Source organism: Saccostrea cucullata, unplaced genomic scaffold (genome assembly GCF_032062105.1).
Source record: "Saccostrea cucullata isolate Sc308-1 unplaced genomic scaffold, CSIRO_AGI_Scuc_v1 ctg1670, whole genome shotgun sequence".
NCBI classification, from domain to species: domain Eukaryota; kingdom Metazoa; phylum Mollusca; class Bivalvia; order Ostreida; family Ostreidae; genus Saccostrea; species Saccostrea cuccullata.
In genome coordinates, this window is record NW_026938074.1 from 58,050 (window position 1) to 79,909 (window position 21,860).

General features: G+C 33.4%; 2 protein-coding genes across 6 annotated transcripts in view; one reads left to right on the forward strand and one right to left on the reverse strand.

Annotated features, from left to right (window-relative positions):
* Window positions 1–5,980, reverse strand: LOC134249371 (zinc finger CCHC-type and RNA-binding motif-containing protein 1-like). Its single transcript, XM_062731726.1, has 6 exons — window positions 5,789–5,980; window positions 3,338–3,446; window positions 2,971–3,078; window positions 2,342–2,448; window positions 1,319–1,394; window positions 1–812 (listed from the first exon to the last, which is right to left on the reverse strand). Exons 1-6 carry the CDS (start codon window positions 5,899–5,901, stop codon window positions 675–677), a joined length of 651 nt encoding a protein of 216 aa, XP_062587710.1. The 5' UTR covers window positions 5,902–5,980; the 3' UTR covers window positions 1–674.
* Window positions 5,981–12,386: 6,406 nt separating this feature from the next.
* Window positions 12,387–21,860, forward strand: part of LOC134249372 (cadherin-like and PC-esterase domain-containing protein 1) — a 28,119-nt gene continuing 18,645 nt past the window's right edge. The window contains exons 1-5 of one of the 5 annotated variants that reach the window (XM_062731727.1): window positions 12,387–12,713; window positions 12,871–13,102; window positions 18,333–18,665; window positions 20,837–20,960; window positions 21,385–21,476. In XM_062731727.1, coding sequence (XP_062587711.1) covers window positions 18,378–18,665; window positions 20,837–20,960; window positions 21,385–21,476 — 504 coding nt within the window. In that variant the 5' untranslated portion in view covers window positions 12,387–12,713; window positions 12,871–13,102; window positions 18,333–18,377. Of the gene's footprint in view, window positions 12,714–12,870; window positions 13,103–16,231; window positions 16,263–17,351; window positions 17,439–17,729; window positions 18,043–18,332; window positions 18,666–20,836; window positions 20,961–21,384; window positions 21,477–21,860 lie in introns of those variants that run through there. The other 4 variants (XM_062731730.1, XM_062731731.1, XM_062731728.1 and 1 more) reach the window with 4 other exon arrangements.

Consider the following 21,860-nt stretch of genomic DNA (forward strand, 5'->3'; position numbering starts at 1 on the left):
TATGCATTATGTTTTATTTCATTGTATAAGTTATTTAAATGGTATGAGGTAAGGATGATACCTGTATATGCAAAACATCCTGTGCTGTTTCAATAAATTTACACAGCCTAAGTGGTTTGTATATCACCTCAATGCTGTATGAATTAAATAATCATACACACATTATTACATTGAAATCTTTTTGATACAGTGAGTTACATGTACAGATGCTTCCAAAGACGTACACTGACTGCTTTTACTTGCTCTGTTTTTATGCTGTTATGAGATAAACCGAGAAATAAATACGCTTCAATGAAGAGTTTTCTGTCAAGCATGTAGTAAATTAAACTTAATGCAAACATGTACTGGTTTTTAATTTAAAACCAATCATAAAATTTGAGGCCATTCTAAATCTTTCTGCATACATTGTGAATGTAACCACATCAGTAAAGTAGTTCTATATAATAACAATCTGAACAAAGGGAAGGGAATTTATATTACTCAAACATAAATTAATAAAATTAATGTTAACATTCTAAGGGGCTGGGGAAAACATTGTTCAACTTTTGAAATAAAAATCTTTTTCACCTGATTGACAAAACTCTGTATCAAATGGAAGCAAACAGCCATGAAAGAGCAGTCACTAGTTTACATCAACCGTAATTTAAATTCTTCTTCCTATGCTAAAGTTTGTATCAACCATCATCAAACTCCTCTTCATCGCTGAAGTAAGCATCTTTTTTGTATTTTTTACGCTGTGGTTCATCTTCTTCAGGGACAGGGGAGGAGGCAGAAGCAGCGTACTGCAAGGACTCCCGATCTAGCTGTTGTTGCTGTGTAAAGGGGTATAACTAGAATTAGTATAGTATTACACATCTAGTCTTAAATTATTATACATTTAAAATAGGGGGTAATTAGTCTAATGCTCCTTATTTTGTTGCTGCAGATAATGAAACTCGATTTATTAGGGCTGTGCCTAAGACCCGGGGGTTGGGCAATTTCCCTACCTATACATGTAATGCCGTTATACCATGGTTACTCTGGTATTCATCCTCAACCCCCAGCTAGGGGAGGAACCTGATATTTCATGGCGCTGACATTAAGTAAATGTGAATCTGATATTTAATGGCTGCTGTGTACCTGATATTTAATGGTTGCTCTCAGTAAGAATGTGTACCTGATACTAGTATTTCATGGCCGCTGATATTCATTACATGTGTACCTGATATTTAATAGCCGCCGACATTAAGTACGTGTGTACCTGATATTTAATGGCCGCTGACAGTAAATTCATGTATACCTAATATTTAATTGCTACTGACAGTAAGTACATGTGTACCTGATATTTAATAGCTGCTGACAGACTTTCCAGGGCAGGATCTTCAGTCTCTTCATCACTGTCTTCCTCTTCTTCACTACAAATAAACAAATCACCTTCAACATCTCACCTTGCCTTTAACTTTCTGCCTTGCCCGGGCTAGCATACTGTTATATGAACAAAATAACAAAAAAAAAAACCACCGTAGAGTTGATATGAATAGATCCTTCAGTCTGTCCGGCCAAATTAACATAAACTTAAGCTTTGAAAGGAATTCTCTCAAAGTGAATGATGAAATACACACATGCAACTTAGAATTGGTAAAACATGAAATTGCTTAAAAAAAATTGTGTGTGACCTCAAATTTTTTTTGTAAGCGATCTAAAGGCCTGTGGTTTTACATGGTATCATCTTTGGCCAAGGGTTTTTGGTCTGCTCTTCTCCCCATAAACTGGGACTGGAGTGGACCTAAAACCCTTGGCTAGTGAAGATGACGGTTTATATTTTTGAATTTCTGAGAATGACAATCAGGATCCTGTTGAGATAATCTGATTTTGTATATCATGTGTGATACATCCATTAATAACTATATCAGTACTAACTTTAAACTGCTAGTACCTGTTTGTCACACCTACAATTGTACAGGTGTAAAATTTAAATTCAAAATTACACCTGTACATTTTAAATATGTGACTGCATCTATCTTTAAATGTACAAAGGTGATATGTCCATTTGTCCTCATTACATTTGTTCGTACATGTATAAAGGCTTTTTTGCACAGGAAAAGAATATTTGATGGCATAACTCATTATGAAAAAAAATCTTTGCTTATATGGCCCTCAAATTTTCAACTTATAAGTGAGTAAAATTAGGATTCTACATCTTTGTTTTTAAATTTTTTTGTTGTGCTTCAAACATAAACTTCAGCTAAATCATAACAGCCTAAATTTTACAAGGAATTCATTAACCTATGGTACAAGTTGTACCAGGAATTAGATTTTGGATTGCATTGTAATGAACTATAACAGTTGACATTATACCGACCCGTATTCCTCTTCTTTTTGTTTCTTTCTCTTTCTTTCTTTCTTGGGAGGTGGATCCCTTTCTCCAAGGAGATTTTTTGGACACTTGTAACTCAGATGGCCTTCTTCCTATAAAATGATTACAAATTCTAAAATCTCCATAATTATGCATATGCATAATATCTTATTTAGCTCTTGTCCTCAGCATAATCATAACCTCAAAACCAATAGATGTTTGTGAAACAGTAATGTCCGATCCCCTTCGACTTACTTGCAGAGAAAATGAATGGAAACTGCAAATAATTGGAATTTTTTTATGTTCAAAGGGCATTACTCTGTCAAAAATTGTTCAATCATACCCAAAATAGAACTTTATTTAAACTGTATTCTTATGATAAATATGAATACCAAATTTCATTTCAGTATCTGCAACTTCTCTGCAAAGAAAATGAATGGAGACTGTCTGTGGACCAACAGATGGACAGACAGACACATGCAGACACACAGCAGCAAAGCAATATGAACTCCTTTCTTTGAAGGAGGGCATACCGCTGATAATGAGTACATACTATAATATATTATAGTACATGTATAGCCTCAGGGTTAATCACTTGAGGGTTTACAAACTACTAGTATCTGAAGTTTACTTACACCACATTCGTAACATCTGGATTTATCAGGGTAATCCTTTCTCTTTATAAACTCTGTAGTTCTCCCATTATCTTTTGCAATATTGCATTTTATTGTTCTTCCAAACATCTGCAAAAAGTTAAATTCAAGTTCAAACTATCTGTGGACTGTTTCTCTTCCATCCATACAAAATAATGTTAAAAATCACAAGACAACATACATGTACATGTATAATATAAAGTAAAAGGACAGGTATATTATTTTAAAAAATCTAGAAACACACAGATAAACACACACACAAATGCATATACATGATATATGCATATTCCCAGAAAAGGCAGAAATTCTAAAAAATGGTTATATAAAAGAGCAGTGTCTACTAACATACCTCAGTTTTGTTCAGGGCACTTACAGCCTTAAAGGCGGAGTCTCTGTCTATAAATAGAATGAATGCTACGCCTTTACTTCTTCTCTCATTGTCCTTTAGAACTGTAACTCTAAAAGACAAATGAATAAATTAAAAAAAAAACATTTAAACAGTAACGCAAAAGACAAGTCATCATTTTTTACACTATTAACCAAGCACAGCAAGTCATATACATCAAACAATCTTGTGTTTTGAGATCAAGAATTAAACAGAAAAATGGTGGTTATAACTGTTTCAAGTGAACAATCTAAAATATTTTAAAAATAAATTGAACACTGGATTATCATTAAATCTGAACACTATTCGTAAAAAGAATTTGTCCGTCATATATGTTTGAGTTCTCGCTATATCTGCAGGCCCCTATAAATAGAGCAAATCACTAAGACACTGTTCAGTGTAAGGAATTGTCACACGTGAACACGGACGTATGCTATACACAGTGCAGTATACAAACAAACACAAATATATGCGCAACTGCAATAAAATGAAAACAAAGATAATACAAGATAACCAGCACGAACACAGGTCGCCAATCCACGCGGATACCCGTGACAATAAAGCAGTCATGTGTAACCATAGGCGCTTGGTTTCAGGATGGTGTATTTTGTGTATTATGTGTTTTTCTAGGTTTGTCTGAATACCCTCATCAAAATAAAAATAAAAATTCGCCAAAATTAGCATGTTTTAGAAATGTCATATTTACTCAATACTGTATATAAAAAGAGTAAAGGAGCGTGGGGGGGGGGGGGAAATTTAGTGTACTTAACTTGAGAGTAAATAATCTAAATTACTTTCAATATTGTTTTTTACAACTCAATGATTCCAATTTTATTGTTTTTTATTATAGGGAAACTGAAAATCTGAATTTTTTCAGCAGTCAAAAACTATTAATTTTCATCTATATCAAACAAACGATCTTCACATTTTTCCTACGGGTGTCGCCCTTAATCTATGTGAGATCTAGCTTCAAAAATGATTGAATTACGCCTTTCAAACGTCTGCCGATTTGAACTTGCCATATAAAACATGCAGTAAACCCAAAACATCCTCAATACCTAGCACAGAAATCGAAAGCAATATAAGTGCCGATTTTTAATGATGAAAAATGTAGAGGTTCCTGGAATTCAGGGAGAATCTTGAGAGGTCAGAAACGGGATGCCTCTACATTTTTTATTATTAAAAATTGGCACTTCCATTGCTTTTGATAAACAAGTGCAAGAATCAAGGACGTTTCGGTTCACTGCATATTTAAAACGGCATATATAGTTCAACAGATGAAAGGGAGTAGTCATTCGATCACTTCTGAAGCTAGATCTCTACCGACACCGGTAGGAAAAATGTAGATATAGATGAAAATTAAGTGTGAACCGAGGTACCCCCTGATTTTCAAGATGGAGAGTGACGCTCCTTTACTCTTTTTATATACAGTAAATATGACATTTTTATAACGTGCTAATTTCAGTGATTTTTTAGTTTTATGAGGGTATTCAGGCACACCTAGAACATGTAGAAAAACACACAATACACAAAATACACCATCTTGAAACCAAGCGCCTATTTGCAGTCTAGTCGAACCCTCAAACGGGGGTAAACGGAAGTAGGAAATCCGTACCCTCAAACGGGGGTACGCGCATGCGCAGACACTCAAAAAAGTGCCGTTTTCACGGAAAAACGTGTGGTCCACAAAATATGCTCGTGCAAAGTGATGGATTATTTCGTAGCTCTGTATGTACTCAAATTTGATAGATTAAAGATGTTTAAAGAGATTGTATTGCGAAAAAATATATGTTTATTGCAAAAATTGAGACTTTTTCTCTCCCAAAGTTAGCGTATTCTGTGCCTTGACCTCCATGCTTGATACAAATAGATTTTTGATGCATAATTTAATAAAAACGGATGAATAAACAAACAATGTTTTGTTTAAAGTTAAACTACATATAATTCCATTCCCCGGTATTACAAATTTTGTGTAATAAACATGTTATTAATTATTTTTCGACACTTTCTTCTGTGCCTGTCAGAATTTCCTCTGTCCTGTAAACAAACTTTTGTGCTTCAGAAATGAGGTAAATAAAAACGAAAAGTAATTTTTTTTTTTTTTTTAATTGAAAACAAAGGTGTAGACGAATCATTTTTGCATGTTTGTGATTTTTTAAAAATATATATATTTTTTAAATAGGAAGAGTTATCGTTCTTGACTTTCGCGCGTTGCATTAAGGGAAGGAAAACCCTCGTTTGGGGGTACACCCCCGTTTGAGGGTTCGACTAGACTGATTTGTGTAACGAGTGCGAAGAGTATACTCTAGTATTGATGTTTCGTAAAAAATATATCGAAAATAGTGTATGCCTATTAAAATAAGAGTCTTGTTCATCTTTAAGCAGTGTTAAGAAGCATTAGCAATAGATACTCACTTGGCCACCCTTCCATATTTCTCGAAAATTTTATGGATATCATTATTTGTTAAGGAAAAAGGCAAATTGCCCACGTACACAGTACTTTTACTAGGGGCTAGTCCGCCACTCATTTATTCTCGATTCATTGAATAAATACAAGCTGAATTTTTATTTTCCTGAAAATTACAACGGGATATACAATTTCTTCTATAAAATAAAAATAAATCGGAATTTGGAATTCCGAACTGCGACGAGTCGGATATAGATATATTTTGTTTTTGTTTTTTTCTTGTCATTACATTAGGCTATATTTTTTCCTTTCTCTTTCTCTGAGTGAAATGCTAAATACTTAACTCCACTTTCGGTCTAATGACTTTAAGCCACAACTGGGGAAAATAAAAATTAAAATTTTGAAAGGCTGACTAGAGCTGGAATCATGAACCCGACTCTGATTGACAGCTTCCCGCGAATTTTCAACTCATCATGGATAATGTCCGTATTGTTCAGGGTAAAATATGATGTACAAAGAGAACTAACTGGAATCGCATTGAGAGACTTTGTACTGAAAGTTCTAAAAGTTTTGGGGCTTTTGATGAGTGACTACACAGTTATTTCTTGAATGAAATTATAAAAGTCTTACATGCTGAAAGACGTCAGTTATGGCCAACAGGATATGATTGGTAACAGTTCAGCACAATGAGAAGCAATCATACTTATCCACTTCTCACCGAACACAATATAGTGCATAGTAACTCAAACAATGGAAATTCATCTTTTGCTTAAAAGTGTTCAACACACAGGCACTTGTTTCGTGTACGGGGTACCCCCTACCTATAGGTAGGGGGTACCCCGTAAACGAAACAAGTGCCTGTGGTTCAACAACTGCAGTGTTAGAACTTTCTATGAGTTGGGTTGTCATTTTTGATGGTATAGGCATCGGAAGCAAATTGAAAGTGGGGAAGGGGGCATATTGAAAGTGGGGGGGGGGGGCAAACGAACAGAAAAAGGTAAACCCCAATTTCCAATGCCATTATTATGTATATATTTCCGAAAAAGAGGGAGACCCCCCCCCCCCCCCCCGCTTTCGACGCCTATGGATAGCCCATGGTACATAGATGAATAGTAAAATACTTGTGACTTATTTATTTTTAACGTTCAAGCTGTCTGCTTTCCTTCAGAGAATGTGGCCTATATCCATCTCCATCTCCTTCCATTGATCGTCCTTGGTAGATGTACAGTGGGCTTTCAGATATCCGGACGCCAGATATCCGGATGCTTCAGTATCCGGACGACTTTTGATCGGAACAGAATTTTTTAATGTTATTTTGTCTTGTTTAACTGGTTATTCAGATATCCGGACGCTTCACATATCCGGACAAATTGACTAGGAACCAAAGCGTCCGGATAAATGAGGCTCCACTGTATGTACAATTGTTGGTTGGATATTTTTTTCAGGCCTGTGTATTTTTAGGATCCTCGTAAGGCATCCCCATGGATTGTTGTGTAGGAAAGGAAAATAAGCAATATATGTTAGCTAGCAAACATCCTATCACTGATGTGGATTCTAAACCCCCTTCTCCACACCCCTAATGGTGAGATTTAATTTTGGCACATTTAGCAAGGCTGTTGAGATTACTAAAATTTTCATTCCACATTTGAGGTTACATTCATCTTTCAAGACATCACAAAATTGCTAAAATTCTTGCAGCAATGCTAAAATTAGATACCAATTTTATAAGGAGAATTTAGTCTCACTAAAATTCTACTTGTACAATACTCGATATATATTTGAAAGAATTAACTATATTTTTGAAATACATGTAATAATTTAAGATAATACACATTGAATTTAATTTCAGATGAGCTGGTAGTGGACTGATTCAAAAGCCATGGCATTTGCTATCCGCAGTCTGCGTAATGCTATCACTGTTGAAGGGACCCTTGTACCCCCTCCCCTTTTAATGTATTGGAGCATACTTTGAAGGGGGGGGGTGTTTACAGGAGACATCAATTCTGTTCATCAAGAGATTCTGAAAGCTGAAAAAATAGAAATTATGAATTTATCACAGGTAAGTTGAAAATACATGGTATCTCAAGAAATAAAATTGACATAAAAGTAAATCTTAGACTAGTATTAGTACTAGATAAAATGTTATAACTTAATTTGTAATATCCAGAAGACTTTAGAAAGAAATTGCCAGGGATTCAAGAAAACTTTTTTTCTCCATGAATTGGCTACATCTTTGTTCATAATAACTCTATATGAAAAAGTCCTCATGAAGTGTACATTCAGATGTTAATATTGGTTCAAATCATGACCCTCAGGGGTAGGGCAGGGCCACAGTGTTTATAAATATTTTACAAAGGAATATACTGAAAAAAATGTTCTTTTCAAGAAGGGCAAGGGCATGATTACTTATTTGTCTATCCCTGGCTATCTTTTAGAGTGTGCTCATGAAAGCTTCTCTTTTGTTCTTTAGGTTTGGCTTCCAATGTCTGTCGTCAATTGACTTTGTGCCTTCCTCTCTTCTGTTTCCTCTGGTGTCCAGAAGAGAACTGTCCGAGTCCCTTCCAAGTTCATAGCCAAGCCAGGTCCAGCATCTGATGATCATGTTAGTCATAATGATATGATGGCATCCTCAGGTATATTAAAATTAAATTAAGATTTGATCAAATCATGACTTCCAAGGGTAGGGCAGGTCCAATATAGTGATCAAGTTTTACAAAGGAATGTATAAGAAAAATCTTAAAAAATCTTCACAAGAACTGCAAAGGCATGATTAGTTAAATTATTTTGATTTGGAAGCATCCTTAGGAAGTGTAAATTTTTAGCTCTACTGGTCAGAGACCAGAAGAGCTTATGTGATACTGTCTAGCTGTCTAGCTGTCTGTCCATCTGTAAACAATTTTTCAAAACACTACTCCTCCTACAGTTTTGGTCTGATTTCAGTATAACTTGGCACACAAGTAGGCTACACTAAGATACATAATTCTGTGTATCGGTTTATGATTTCGATGAAGGGTGTTGCCGTGGTTACTAAAAAAATAAATTTTTTGAAATACATTTAAAATGCTACTCTTCTTATAGTTTTGGTCTGGTTTCAGTGTAATTTGGCACACAAGTAGACTACACTAAGATACATGATTCTGTTTATCGGTTTTTGATTTTGATGAACGGTGTTGCCATGGTTACTAAAAATAGAAATTCTTTGAAAAACATTCAAAATGCTACTTCTCTTACAGTTTAAGTCTGATTTCAATATAACTTGGCACACAAGTAGACTACACTAAGATACATAATTCTGTATATCGGTTCTGATTTCGATGAACGGTGTTGCCATGGTTACTAAAAATAGAAATTTCTGCGAAAAACATTCAAAACGCTACTCCTCCTACAGTTTAAGTCTGATTTCAATATAACTTGGCACACAAGTAGACTACGCTAAGATACATAAGTCTCTTCATTGGTTTTTGATTTCGATGAACAGTGTAGCCGTTGTTAATTAAAATAGAAATTTCTTTGAAATACATTTAAAATGCTACTCCTCCTACAGTTTTGGTCTGATTTTGATATATTTCCATTTCCAATTGTTTTCCCTATGATAAACACTACAAAAGTGAATCTTGTTTATTCCGCCGTGATTCCTGTGGCATGTAAATTTCTCTGTAGATTGAAATAGTACTGAAAGTTCAAATGTCAAACTTGCATGTATATGATTGGCGTATAAATATATTGAAAAAACGATGTTTTGTTTAATTGTTTACTAAGTAATTAGATATGATAAATCTTTTTACGAACAAAATAAATAATGAACTATCTTCGGATCAAAAGCAAGTCAGTAGCGCAACTCTGTCCATTATCAACGAGGCCTCGCGAGACCGAGAACTTCACTTCCGTAAACATGTAAACAGCCCATCTGAACCATGTGGAGAAATAAGCATTGCCACATAGATCATCCGATACAGACATCGTCCCTCAGTCATTACCATCCAACTTCTTACGCAATTCAACGTCCTCTGTTATTTTAACACACACAATTCTGTTTCCTGACCATGCTGACCAACTCCTGTTTCATCAACTGCAACATTGCATTCAATATGGCGGTGGAGAAGTGACATAGTGTATATACGAGGGCCGTTCAAAAATTATGCGGACTTGTTGCACAGAAAAAATATTTGACGACATAATCGGGCAAAATGTCACACATGATATAAAAGAATCTTTACTTATATAGTCTTCAAAATTTCATATCAAAATGTTGTAAATTGGTGTCAATTTTGAGTGATTTTTCAGAACAAATCATAAAGTCACGGAGTAGCAAAATCTTCGACGTCACAGGCATTACAAAAAAAAATATGTGATTGAGCTTTCATTTTCTCAACATATTCCCAAGAGTTCCTGTACAGTTTGAGTAACCTTATCTACTCAACATCCAAACACCATTTCTTGTCAAGCTTAAAATCTATTAAACAAGTAAAGAATATTCTTTTTTTGTTTTAAAACCAAAAACTGCAGGTATTTATGAAATATAGTGTGATATTGGTTACTCTCAATCACGTTCTTTACAGTCCGGAGAAAGTTTTCGTCGATAATCTTCTTCCCGTTCTCCCGTATAGCCTTTTTACAGAGGTCTAACGGTCTAAAATTTCAATTTGCTATTTGTGGACAAATGTCACAAATACACTAGTTTACTACATGTTTTATTATGCATATTTTGGATCTATGTTTGCGATATCTGGAGCATTACACATAATTTAACAAAAATGTGGTGCGCCGTCAATTCAGGAGACGTTATTTTCACAGTCGTTTTCACGGGAATTGCATCAGAGAAAAATCACTATATTTCTGTTAGTACTTAAAATATCACGTCAGAAATCTAAATACATAATAACAGAACAATTTAAAGATATATTTAAGAAACCTGTCGAAAAATATCGCTAATTTTAGGAAATTAATGAGTTAAATTTTGGGTTCCGCATGCTTTTGTTTCAAATTTTTTGTCGTGCTCCGTACCTCTCCATCAGCATTATCAATACACCGATAATTTTAGTAGAATTTTTTTAAAATACAGAAATTTTATCCAAAATTTATTGGAATCTTTAAGATACATATTTCTGTGAAATTTCATAACTACATCATGTCTGCAAGAGTAAATAATAGCACAGTCTGCATAATTTTTGAATGGCCCTTGTACATGTGTTCCTGCTTCCGACAACCTAAATCTAGGTCACATATATAATTAAAGTTAGCAAGATTGCTTTGATCGTAATAAATTTTTTTTTTGTTTATTTTGTAAATGTTGATATTTGACTGCAGTATAATTTAATAATCATTAAGTTTGTTTCGTGTTTGTATGGGACTATTTTTTTATAGTAAAATTTGACATTACAGGTCGGCCAATGGAAAATAACATGAAAAGTCTTGTGTATTTCCAATCTATGGATGATTACAAAAACAAATAAAAATGAAAATATAAGGAATCACTGTCTAGTTTTGAGAGTATGCCAGGAACATCAACAATAGTGGGAAACATGGGATAATTTTAGCATAACGGGCTTTGCCCGTTATGCAAATTATCCCATGCAAATTATCCCATGTTTCCCACTATTGTTGATGCCCTGGCATACTCTCCTACCTAGACAGTGATTCCTTAAATAACTTCGCACACAAGCAGACTACACTGAGATACATAATTATCAGTTTTGTGTTTTTGATTTTGATGATTTATGTTGCCATAGTAATTTAAATTGAAAATTCTGTAAAATTTTATTAAAAGCTACTCGTACAGTTGTAGTCTTATTGCAATCTTGCCTCAAAAAGAGACTTAATCAAGGATCATTATTCTATTTATTGCTTTTGTAAAGTTTTAAGTCCCAACTGCTACTTTTCTCTTTCTTTATTATAAGTACAAACCAGTAGAGCTACAGTCTCGACAGAGACTTCTGGTTATGTTTGTTGAAATCATGTCCCCTAAGGATAGGATGGGGCTATAATTAATGACCAATGTTTTACACATCAGACATGATTTCTGAAGTAAAATTGAATCAATTTAGTTTCACTGTGAACAAATTTGAGAGATAACAATACAGGTATACAGGTATAATGTAGAACCATGGGGGATGAAAATCACCTTGTTGTAAGCATAATGCATTATGAGCATTTTTTGTATAGCTAAGCTGTGTTGTATATAATTATGTAGTTTAATATATATACAGTTCATAGCCCAACCTGTTTCAAGTTTGAGCCAGGGTGTTTGTATATCTATATAGTTATTAAAAAAAACAATACAAAGAAAACATCATCAAAAAAATCACTTATAAGCATAGATCAATGTAAAGGTATATCCATTGGTAAATATTCTTTGTAAGATCAATGTAATAAATACCTGTAGTATACATAGTATAGAGCTAAAGTAGAGTTACAGCTGAGCTATCTCCAGTAAACACAGGTGTTACTCTCTTTCTCTGAGACCACTAAACAAAATATTAGTTATTTGAAGAGAAACATTTGGACACATTGCTTCTGTAAATTCAGAAGAAAATAGATATGGCCAGTTTGTCCAAGATTAATGCTTCAAGGGGCTTTATTCATTTTCACAGTTGTACTTTAGTTTGTTTTAGTGTCAAGACATAAAACTTATTTAAAATCTTGTTAACTTTCCTCAAGCTAAATAAATGTTTTCACAGTTTTCAAGTAGAGTGGTTACAAAGGCTTTAAGGAATTAGTCGCCGAGAAAATCTCTTGGTTTCAAATGACAAAATCCAACCCGATGTAACAGTATCAGATTCTAAGTATGTCAAGATTTTATTTTTTTTTCATTGGCCTCGCTGAAAGATTATGGAGTGATACTCAGACACACACAAAGATTTTGAACAAGTAAAAAAAAAACACTGAAAAAAGCCAGGAATACATTAAATAGTACACTGTTGGACTAACACACAGGTAAAATATGTTAATTAATTTGTATGTGCTTTTTCTGCTCGTGACGCTTAAATTCTGTCCAATTTAAATTTCCATTTTAATCGGATTAGGAAGTATGTTATGTAATTCAACCTTGACTATTCCTTGTGCTTGTACATTTTGACTCTGTACATTACAGGTGGACAATGGCCCTCGTGCATGTTGCGATTTCTGTGACTAGAATTAAATGCAGGATTTTTTCCGCTTGACTGCCAGAGCAGTTGGATTTTGTTTATAAGGCCTTCGGAGGACTTTGGGATATTAATGACTTGACAAAGCACCCCTGGGTGAAACATTTCACTACAATTATATCAATGTCATCCTCCCATTGTCACAGTTTCTGCCATCCTGGACCAGCTCAAAACAAACAGGTGAGTTACCTGTGTAACTGATTGTAACATATTGTATTCTTTTTTGACATTTTTATTGGCCCTCAGATCTGTATGGCAAAATAAAAATGTTTTTTACATGTAAATTAAGTAATTAAAATGTAAAAATAACTTGAGAAGCTTGCAAAATAGGAGCAGATGACCCCATGATTATTCCATATTACTTATACACAATGTATTTATATGCTTTTTAAGGATGTTCCTTAACTACTGCTAACTTACAGTGAAAAATGAAGATTTTTTTTAATTTTGAAAATAAATGATTTCCTAATTTTGAAACATTCTAGACTTATAATTAAAGTTGATTAAAATTTTTCTCAAAATTTGATTTGCAGGGAAATTAGCAAGGCACATACCATATTAATCAGGAGTTTGATTTGCATATTTATTCAATATATTACCAATTTAAAAAATTCCTGATTTTATTTCTTTACCTTTGAATGCTTGTCAGAACTGATTAATTTTGCTAAGAAAGACTGACAGTGTAGATAGTATTTGTAAAGAAAAAAAAATGACAATCTCTGCCTTAACTTTCCTAAATTCTGTTGCATGTGTAACTGTTATAAATGACAATACGGTATAGACACTTTTACATTGCCAATGATGATGTAAAGAAATAGTTAACGATAGTTTTCAACAAGCAAGAGGGATTTTAACCTAACACTTAAAACTGTGAGGTTTCTTTTAAAGTTCTTTATTTTTGCTTAAATGGGTTCACGACACATTATCTTGTAAATTATCCGTGGATCAGACAAATTTTCAGTCATTTAGATTTGAAAAGCGGACACAGGATTTAATTAAACTCTCCAAGTGATTCCAAGCAAAGCTACCCCAGGCTTTGTGAGGGGCTCATCTTTCAGTTGGCGTTTGAACTCCATTACTGATAAAATCCCAGCTTTTTATTTTTGAGGATTTTCCTTAACGACTTCTCGGTCAATCTTTGTGACTAGTATAACTAGAGTTTACCTGCAGTAACGAGACAGGTGATTTATGGGAAGGTGTTTGTCCAGCTATAAGGAAATAATTACAGGGATTCAAGCAAGTGAATTACATTTTGAACAAGTGATTAAGTGACGAGTGACCATATAAAAAATCCATCTGACAGATATATTTAGAGATATTGCCATCTTCTGGCCCGGGGCTAGTAAACCACCGGGCTGGTCCCTGAGTGTAATAGATACATACAACAACAAAAAAATAAATAAAAATGACCTGCTAGGAGGGCAACACATGTTCTACATAGACACACAACCTCTTACTGTGACAGATACGTGTACAATAGTTCAATTAATATTTGATACATTGGATTTGCCAGTTGCTGGTTGCTGATTTACTCAACCCCTTGAGTACATATTGTATGGGGGATAGGATATGTTACTCTGGCCTAAAATTCATAGCATTTTACTCCCTGCAGATTAAATTAAGTCTGAAAAATTTAATTATTACAATATAATAAAAAAAAATGCTGTTTCAATAGTATGCATCATTAAAATTGGGTCAGATACCGTAAATCTGGAAATTTTTACGTCGATTTTATTTTGCGAATTCGGGTCAAAATGCTGTTGATAAATTTTTACGTTTCAAAATTTTGCGAATGACCACTGCTTTGCTTTCATTTTCTTACTGGTAATTTATTTTTAAGAAAAATATTTTTGTGAATGCAATGAACTCGCAAATTTGCTAAAAATTTATCTACAGCAAAAATTTCCAGATTTACGGTAATACTTTGTATTTGTATACAATGTAGCTATATATACATGTATTTCATGGGGCATAAAAAGGACACACAAACATTATCTGAGAAACATTAAAAAGACAGAATAGATGATGTTATCAACACAAAAGTAATGGAGCCCTGCAATAAAACTAACTGCTTACAGTAATTTATCTATATAAAAGTTACATATTGGTTGGAAATTTTATCTATTTCTTTTGTTGTTTATATCAACCCTGTCAAAGGAAGAGACTCCCATTTTTCTCCCTTTTAGAAAGTTGGCGTCAGTTGTGAATGACAAATCTCTCTCTGAGAAAGAGACAACAGATTCTTTAGTTACAGTTTGTGAATCTCATTTCATAGCAAATAATATTTCATTTTAAGAAAATTCAGATTTAAATTTTGTTGAATGAAGACACTGGATATGAGTGCATGGATTACAAATAATTAATGAAGATATCAACCAAGTTGTGCTCTTTAAAGGGAGGTAACTTGTTCTTGTATTTTGTTACGCATTATATGTATACTAAATTAATCTTGATGTTATATAATAATTGCTGTAGGCATATAAAATATGAAATGACTGTGTAAAAAAAAATGAATAAAAAATGTGTAATATAATTTATAAATTGCTTTTAATAGTGCCACAATAACACATTTGGGAGGAGTATATAACCTAGATTTTGGATATGTAAAAACGTAAATTGAATTTTTTAGGCTTTCTCAAGTAACGGTTTATGATGCACTTGTGTATATTGAAGAAAATTTGAATTTACATGTAGTGTTTTAATTGTTAAATAAATTTTGTGATGTTTTAATTATTCTTCTCACAACACATTTGATAAAATTAAGTGATAAATACAGGTGTTTCTGGTTTGGCAGTAATTTGATACAAGGGAGGTAATCATGACACTAGGTCTGCCAGCTATATGACATTCAGACCTTGGATTTACCTGTAGAAGTTAGTGCTAAATTCCAGGTATCCCTGCATTCCAGGCCAAGGAATGCTGAAGGCAGAGCTGCCAACCCTTACGATTTTGGCGTAAGGCGTACTAAATCAGCGTCAAAAATACGCCTTACGATTTCTATCAATATTCTTCCGATTTCAGTTTTTCTTGTTCAAAGTTTATAATACCGGTATTTTCATAGCTGGCAGTCTATAGTTTCTACTATTATAACATCTTCATAATTCTTACAATGCTTGCTTGTATTGTCGTTTCGGTTTTAGAAGGCTGACCACATTCATGTCAATGTTTTAAAGTAAACAAAATGAAAACATGCCTCAGATTGCATGTCTATTTACAAAACATCTTCAGCGGCAGGGGGCCTAGGTGGTCCCTAGACCCTGCCTTACTATTTGTCATTCCAGAATGTTGGCAGCTCTGCTGAAGGTCACGCAGCCAGAGCTAGAAATCATTCCTCCCACAGGTGGTGTATATATTATACAAGTATAATTTAGTATATATAAAGAGAACTATACAGTGCCATTAGAGACTTGCGCTTTTAGGACTAAATAAGGAGTGGCAACATAAGGGAGGGGTATCACTTCATATTTCCCCAAAAATACAACGATTGTGAAAACTCCAGGGCTGTGAATTTTGTGTCATTAAGTGGTATTTAGAAGCTAGGTTCAATTTTTGTTCCTACAAAATTTCTTAGGGCCCCAATGCATAAACTGATATCATGGCATACCAAACCAATACAATTTAAATACATTTTTGCCCCTCCCTGATATTGGAATATCTCTCTATCAACTCTGTCGTATAAAAGATTTGTGTTCTTGCCTTCCTAAAATTTCAAATTATTCATGCATATTGAATGAAAACTCATTCGAAGGAGAGCAGATAGAACAGGTTATAGATAAATCCTCCATTAGAAATCACCCCCAATTGTCTCCCAAAATTACACTTTGGATCAGTGTTAAAGCATCATTGGAAACCCAGGGTTGGTCTGGCTTCTCTGAGGTAAGAGAAGGGAGACCATCGGTGCAGGGTTTCTGACAATAGGGTTAAAGGTAAAAGTGGTCTGTTCTGTTACAAATTGAATATTATTGTTAGTGACTTTACTAAGAACCAGTGGTTACACATGCTTTAATGGGCCCAGCGTCTGTTGCTATATAGTTGTTTATTTTGTACTCCAGCTGTCAAGGCCATAAAAAATGTAAATGATCCTGATTATATGCAGCAGGAAAATGATATCAATATTAAATACTGTACTGTTTATGTATAATGTGACAATTATATCTGCAATCACAATCTTCTAGAGTCATATTGCACCGATGGATATATGACAAACTTTTTAAAAAAATTCTTCCTCTGCAGTCTGTAGGAAAATCGAAATTACCCGGTAACTTAATATCCTAAAATGTTTTTTAATATATTCAATGTAAATATAGCAAGAGTTTTCTGTCATCAGCTAAGCTAGAGTAACACCCTATGTATTAATTTCTGTCAGATTATTTTTTATGTTTACAGCATTATTTTGCAGTCACTGTTGTTGATTCTCCTATTGTGGCATTTTCACACATTTTGTGTTGTCATGCTTTACAAATAAAAAAAAAGGCCCCTCGTATAGCCACAGCTGAGAAGGCGATTACTGCCTAAGGTTGGTGTTTGTAGTATTTCACACCAAGTGTCACTTTCCCAACTTCTTCAGATATCTTGATTAATATATGGAATGTGTTTGAAAACTGAAATTTATACAAGTTGTAGATAAACTTGAGAGACAGATAACAAGATTATCTTCAGACTGTAATGATTATGGAATCTTATTATCAGTTAGTGAATGTATTAGGTGGATTTCACTATAATCCACTGATACCACTTGTGAGTCTTTTAGCACATGTTTTTGTGATGATGTACTGATACAGACTTGTAATGGCAGACACACTTATAAGGAGTCAATTAGGAAGAAGATGGAGATTAAATTGACAAATGAAAACCTACAAGTTCTTTCTCCGTTGAATATCATTTTGACATTTCCTTGTGGTACTCTCGTTTAACCATGATAAGCATTTCCCGCTATCGACGAGATTATAGCTCAAATCTGCTTCTTTTCACGGGAAAATTGTTTAGACAAAAACCTTTGGTTTGGATAATATCTGGCATATAACTGGAATTTCATTTTCTTTGGATATTGTTTTTTGGCACATGTTTATGTAAGTTCAGTTACCTTTTTGGACAGAAATGTCATGTTTTTTTCACATCAGGTGTGTATTTCTCATTTAGATCAGGACGTACGTTAGCTCTGTAAGATTGAGTTTTATTGAGTTTCGTGTTATTATTGGCTAGGGCTATTCTACACCATTTATTATACCTGATACGCTTATCAAAATTTTACTGCCTATTTTCTTGTGCAAAATAATTCACATTAGTTAAAAAAAATCTTTTAGATTTAAAGATGAGATTGTTGTGATTAAGCAATGAATTCAGCTTTTAAATGATCTCATTTATAGTCAACAGGACCTTATTTAATATGCCTGCTTTTGTATCTCTCTAGGCTGTGACCTTTAAATGAAGATTGACCTTGAGATGACCTGATGTCATGGCACTGTTCACCTCAGTACTGGGGGTCAAGGACGTTTTTCTGCTGCTGCTGTTGATAGGAATTTCCTCCCTGTTACTGACCTACCACATAGTGTTGTACCTCCCACACACTCCTGAAGGTCACACAGAGGTCAAGGGCATCCATTTTCTAAGGATTCATCAAAATCAATTTGCTAGAAAAATGTCTAGTGAAGATGGGCAGGACTTCCCAGAGAAGCTGAATAACCAACAGCAGAAAGGGACAACTGCATCTCAGAAGCTGGATATCTTAGACAAGATTTTTAAGGTACCTGTAATTAATTTTCTTCAAAATTTTCAAATTTTCATGAAATGGATTATAACCAGAATATGCCTTTTCTCAAGTGTATGCATGTTCTGATAAATACTTTTTTGGCATTCATATCAAATTTGAAAGTCAACAGTATTTGCAATATTGACCCCCCAGCCTTCACTCAGAAACTGCATATTCTGTTAATTTCAAAAAAACCATTTGTTCATTGTACTAATATGAAACTATGTTTTGTCCCTGGTTAATATTTGCAATGGCTAAAAAGTTTATCAAGAAAGAATTAGCTATTTAATCTACTTGAAGATGTACACTTGATATTGTGTACATGTACAGAGAAATGTAATGTGATATCGGATAAAAGAACTAGGATGTAGATTTAGACAGAAATCAATCAGTGTTATTTTAGGTGTTTATTTGTTTTCTTAGGTGTGTTGACAAGGCTTAAAAAATCTTAATGTATTGACTGAATATTTAATAATAATTAACTCTTCAGACAAAATGTTGGTGATTAAAATATGTTGAAAAAAACTAATGAAGAATATTCTTATAATGTGTAAAAAATGGAAAATGCAAAGTAGGGTAGTCTTCTTTAAATCTTGTTACGCTTTGAATCTTCTCTACAGCTATGGTGATTTGTTTGTGTATTTGTGTTTTTTTGTCCTCATTGACCTTTGACTGCAGGTTCACCCTGAAAAACATCTGACATGCAGGGGAGAATACTGTGTAATAAACGTCACTTAATTTCTCATCAAATCATTTCATCCACAAACAAAGAGGAAATCCTATCTGACATTTGGTTCAAAGTTTTCAAAATAAGTTGTTTTATTTATTCAATTTGATGAAGTGTACTTTTGGGACAAGAAAATAGAATTAATCCTTGGCTAATTGGGGAGATCATGGTGATATTTTACTTTTTTATTGGCCCATTTGTGGTGAAATTGATGAATCAGAATAAAACAATGAAAACCATATGCCATCAGGAGGAGGAAAAGACAAAGTCTTCCTAATATTTTCTCTAGCTCTTTTTGCATTTTATATCAGAAATAATAATTTAATTTGCTACACAAAACTGACTTGATCAAGTTTATATTCATATCTTACTCTAAGGGGGATGCATGATAGGCATTTTGACTACTGTATATAAAATAATCTTAAGTAGAATTAAGTATATCAATACATGTATTTAAGATTAATTTTTTTTTTAAAGTTGCAGTTAGAGTTTTCAGCAACAGTGTTAACTATATTGTGAAGATTTTGGAAAATTCGTCATGATCCTGTGACTGTTTTTCTGTGATATATATTAAACTGTTTATATAAAAGCATTTATGATCATTGTTTATAAAAATATTTTGTTTATAAAATATCAGATTTGAAGTGTTAGAAAATTTCTCTCATGAGTTAGCACTGAATATCTCTAAATCTTTAGTTTTGATAAAAAGTTGATATTCTGTATGTTTCCTATGACCTGTTTTCCTACTGACAGGGTGTTTCCCTTCAATGCTAGGCTTTACTGAATGTTTACGTTTAGTTAGATTGCACAATTTCGTTTTTGTACAAACATAAATCATGGTCAGTGATATGTTTACAAATTCCCCGGGCGATGGTGATATATGATTTGGCAGGGGTAAGAGTGAATAAGAGTAATAGCCCTTGGGTGGATCAGTTTAATTTGTTTTTCCAATTTTATGCCTTTTGCTCCTATTTAATTAAGCAGACAAAATTTAAATAATCAATTTAATAATATGTGTCATATATATATATATATATATATATATATATATATATATATATATATATATATATATATATATATATATATAGATCGATTTGTTCACTTGCTTCCATGAAATTGCATTTCTTCTTTCTGTACAGTCAGTTATTTTTGTAGGTGAATAAATTTGTTGTTTTTATGATATAAAGAGATCCACAAATTCATGCCCCCCCCCCCCCCCCCCCCCCCCCCCCCCCGCTCATGGAAAGTAAAACTTTAAATGTTTAACAAGTCTACAGTTTTTTATAACCAAAAGATTTTCCTAACAATTAACCCTTTCTTTCTCAAACCATGAAAAAAGACCCCCCACCCAAAAAAAATGTGATTTTATAGTAAATATAGATAATGAAATTATTCTTCATATAGATAACTAAAACCTTTTAATTTTGATGCTTAGATTGAGGAGAGGCTAGCGGATGTATCCAGGTTTCCTGCTCTTATTGACGGGGAGGAAGACAACAGTACGCGAGTCCTGGAAGAGTTATTACGTCACTTAGACTACAGAGTGATCCACAGTGCTGGTAGGAATATAAATATAAACTCTTCTGTCTTGTAATCAAAAAAAATATTGCTGTAAACTATGATAGAGGCCTATTTGTCATGAGTTTTTTGACTGCTTCATTAATTAAGTTTTTAAAAACATGATTTTTTTTCAAAATGAATATAATTAAAATATGCGGAATAATTAAAACTATGATAGAGGCCTATTTGTCATGAGTATTTTGACTGCTTCGTTAATTAAGTTTTTAAAAACATGATTTTTTTTCAAAATGAATGTAATTAAAATACGCGGAATAAAACTTGAACTTATAATTGACCTATTCAAATCTTAAAATTTATAACTCCAAACAATCAAAATATTTTCAGATAAATTACTCCAAATCTTAAAATATTTATTGAATATCATAATTTACATGTATTGACTTGCATCTTTTTGTTTGAAAGAAAATTTGGGAAAGAAAACACAGAAATTGTCAATGATTTGGAATGTAAAGGGACATAACTCCACAACTGGAACAGAAAATGATTTAAAGAAGGTAATTAAACCTCCATAATCAACTCAGGGAATCAAATATCATAGATGGTATAAAATTTACTCTGGACAGAAGTCCAGAAAGATGCTAACAATTTCAAGTAATAATTTGGTCCAGGACTAACATGTACTGAATCATTTTAACTTTGATATTCATTCAGTTTTAAATGTGAATGTATTTATACCCCCGCTTAAAAGTTGGAGGGTATATATAGTAATCAGGATGTCCGTCCGTCTGTCTGTTATGCTTTGGGGCACCCATCTCTTATCTTTTACTCCTTTCATACCACTGAATGAAATTTGATGAGACTTTCACAGAATCTTCATTACTATTGCTATTGTGCACCTTTTATTTTACTTTTAGATCTGACACTTATTTTGGGTTTCC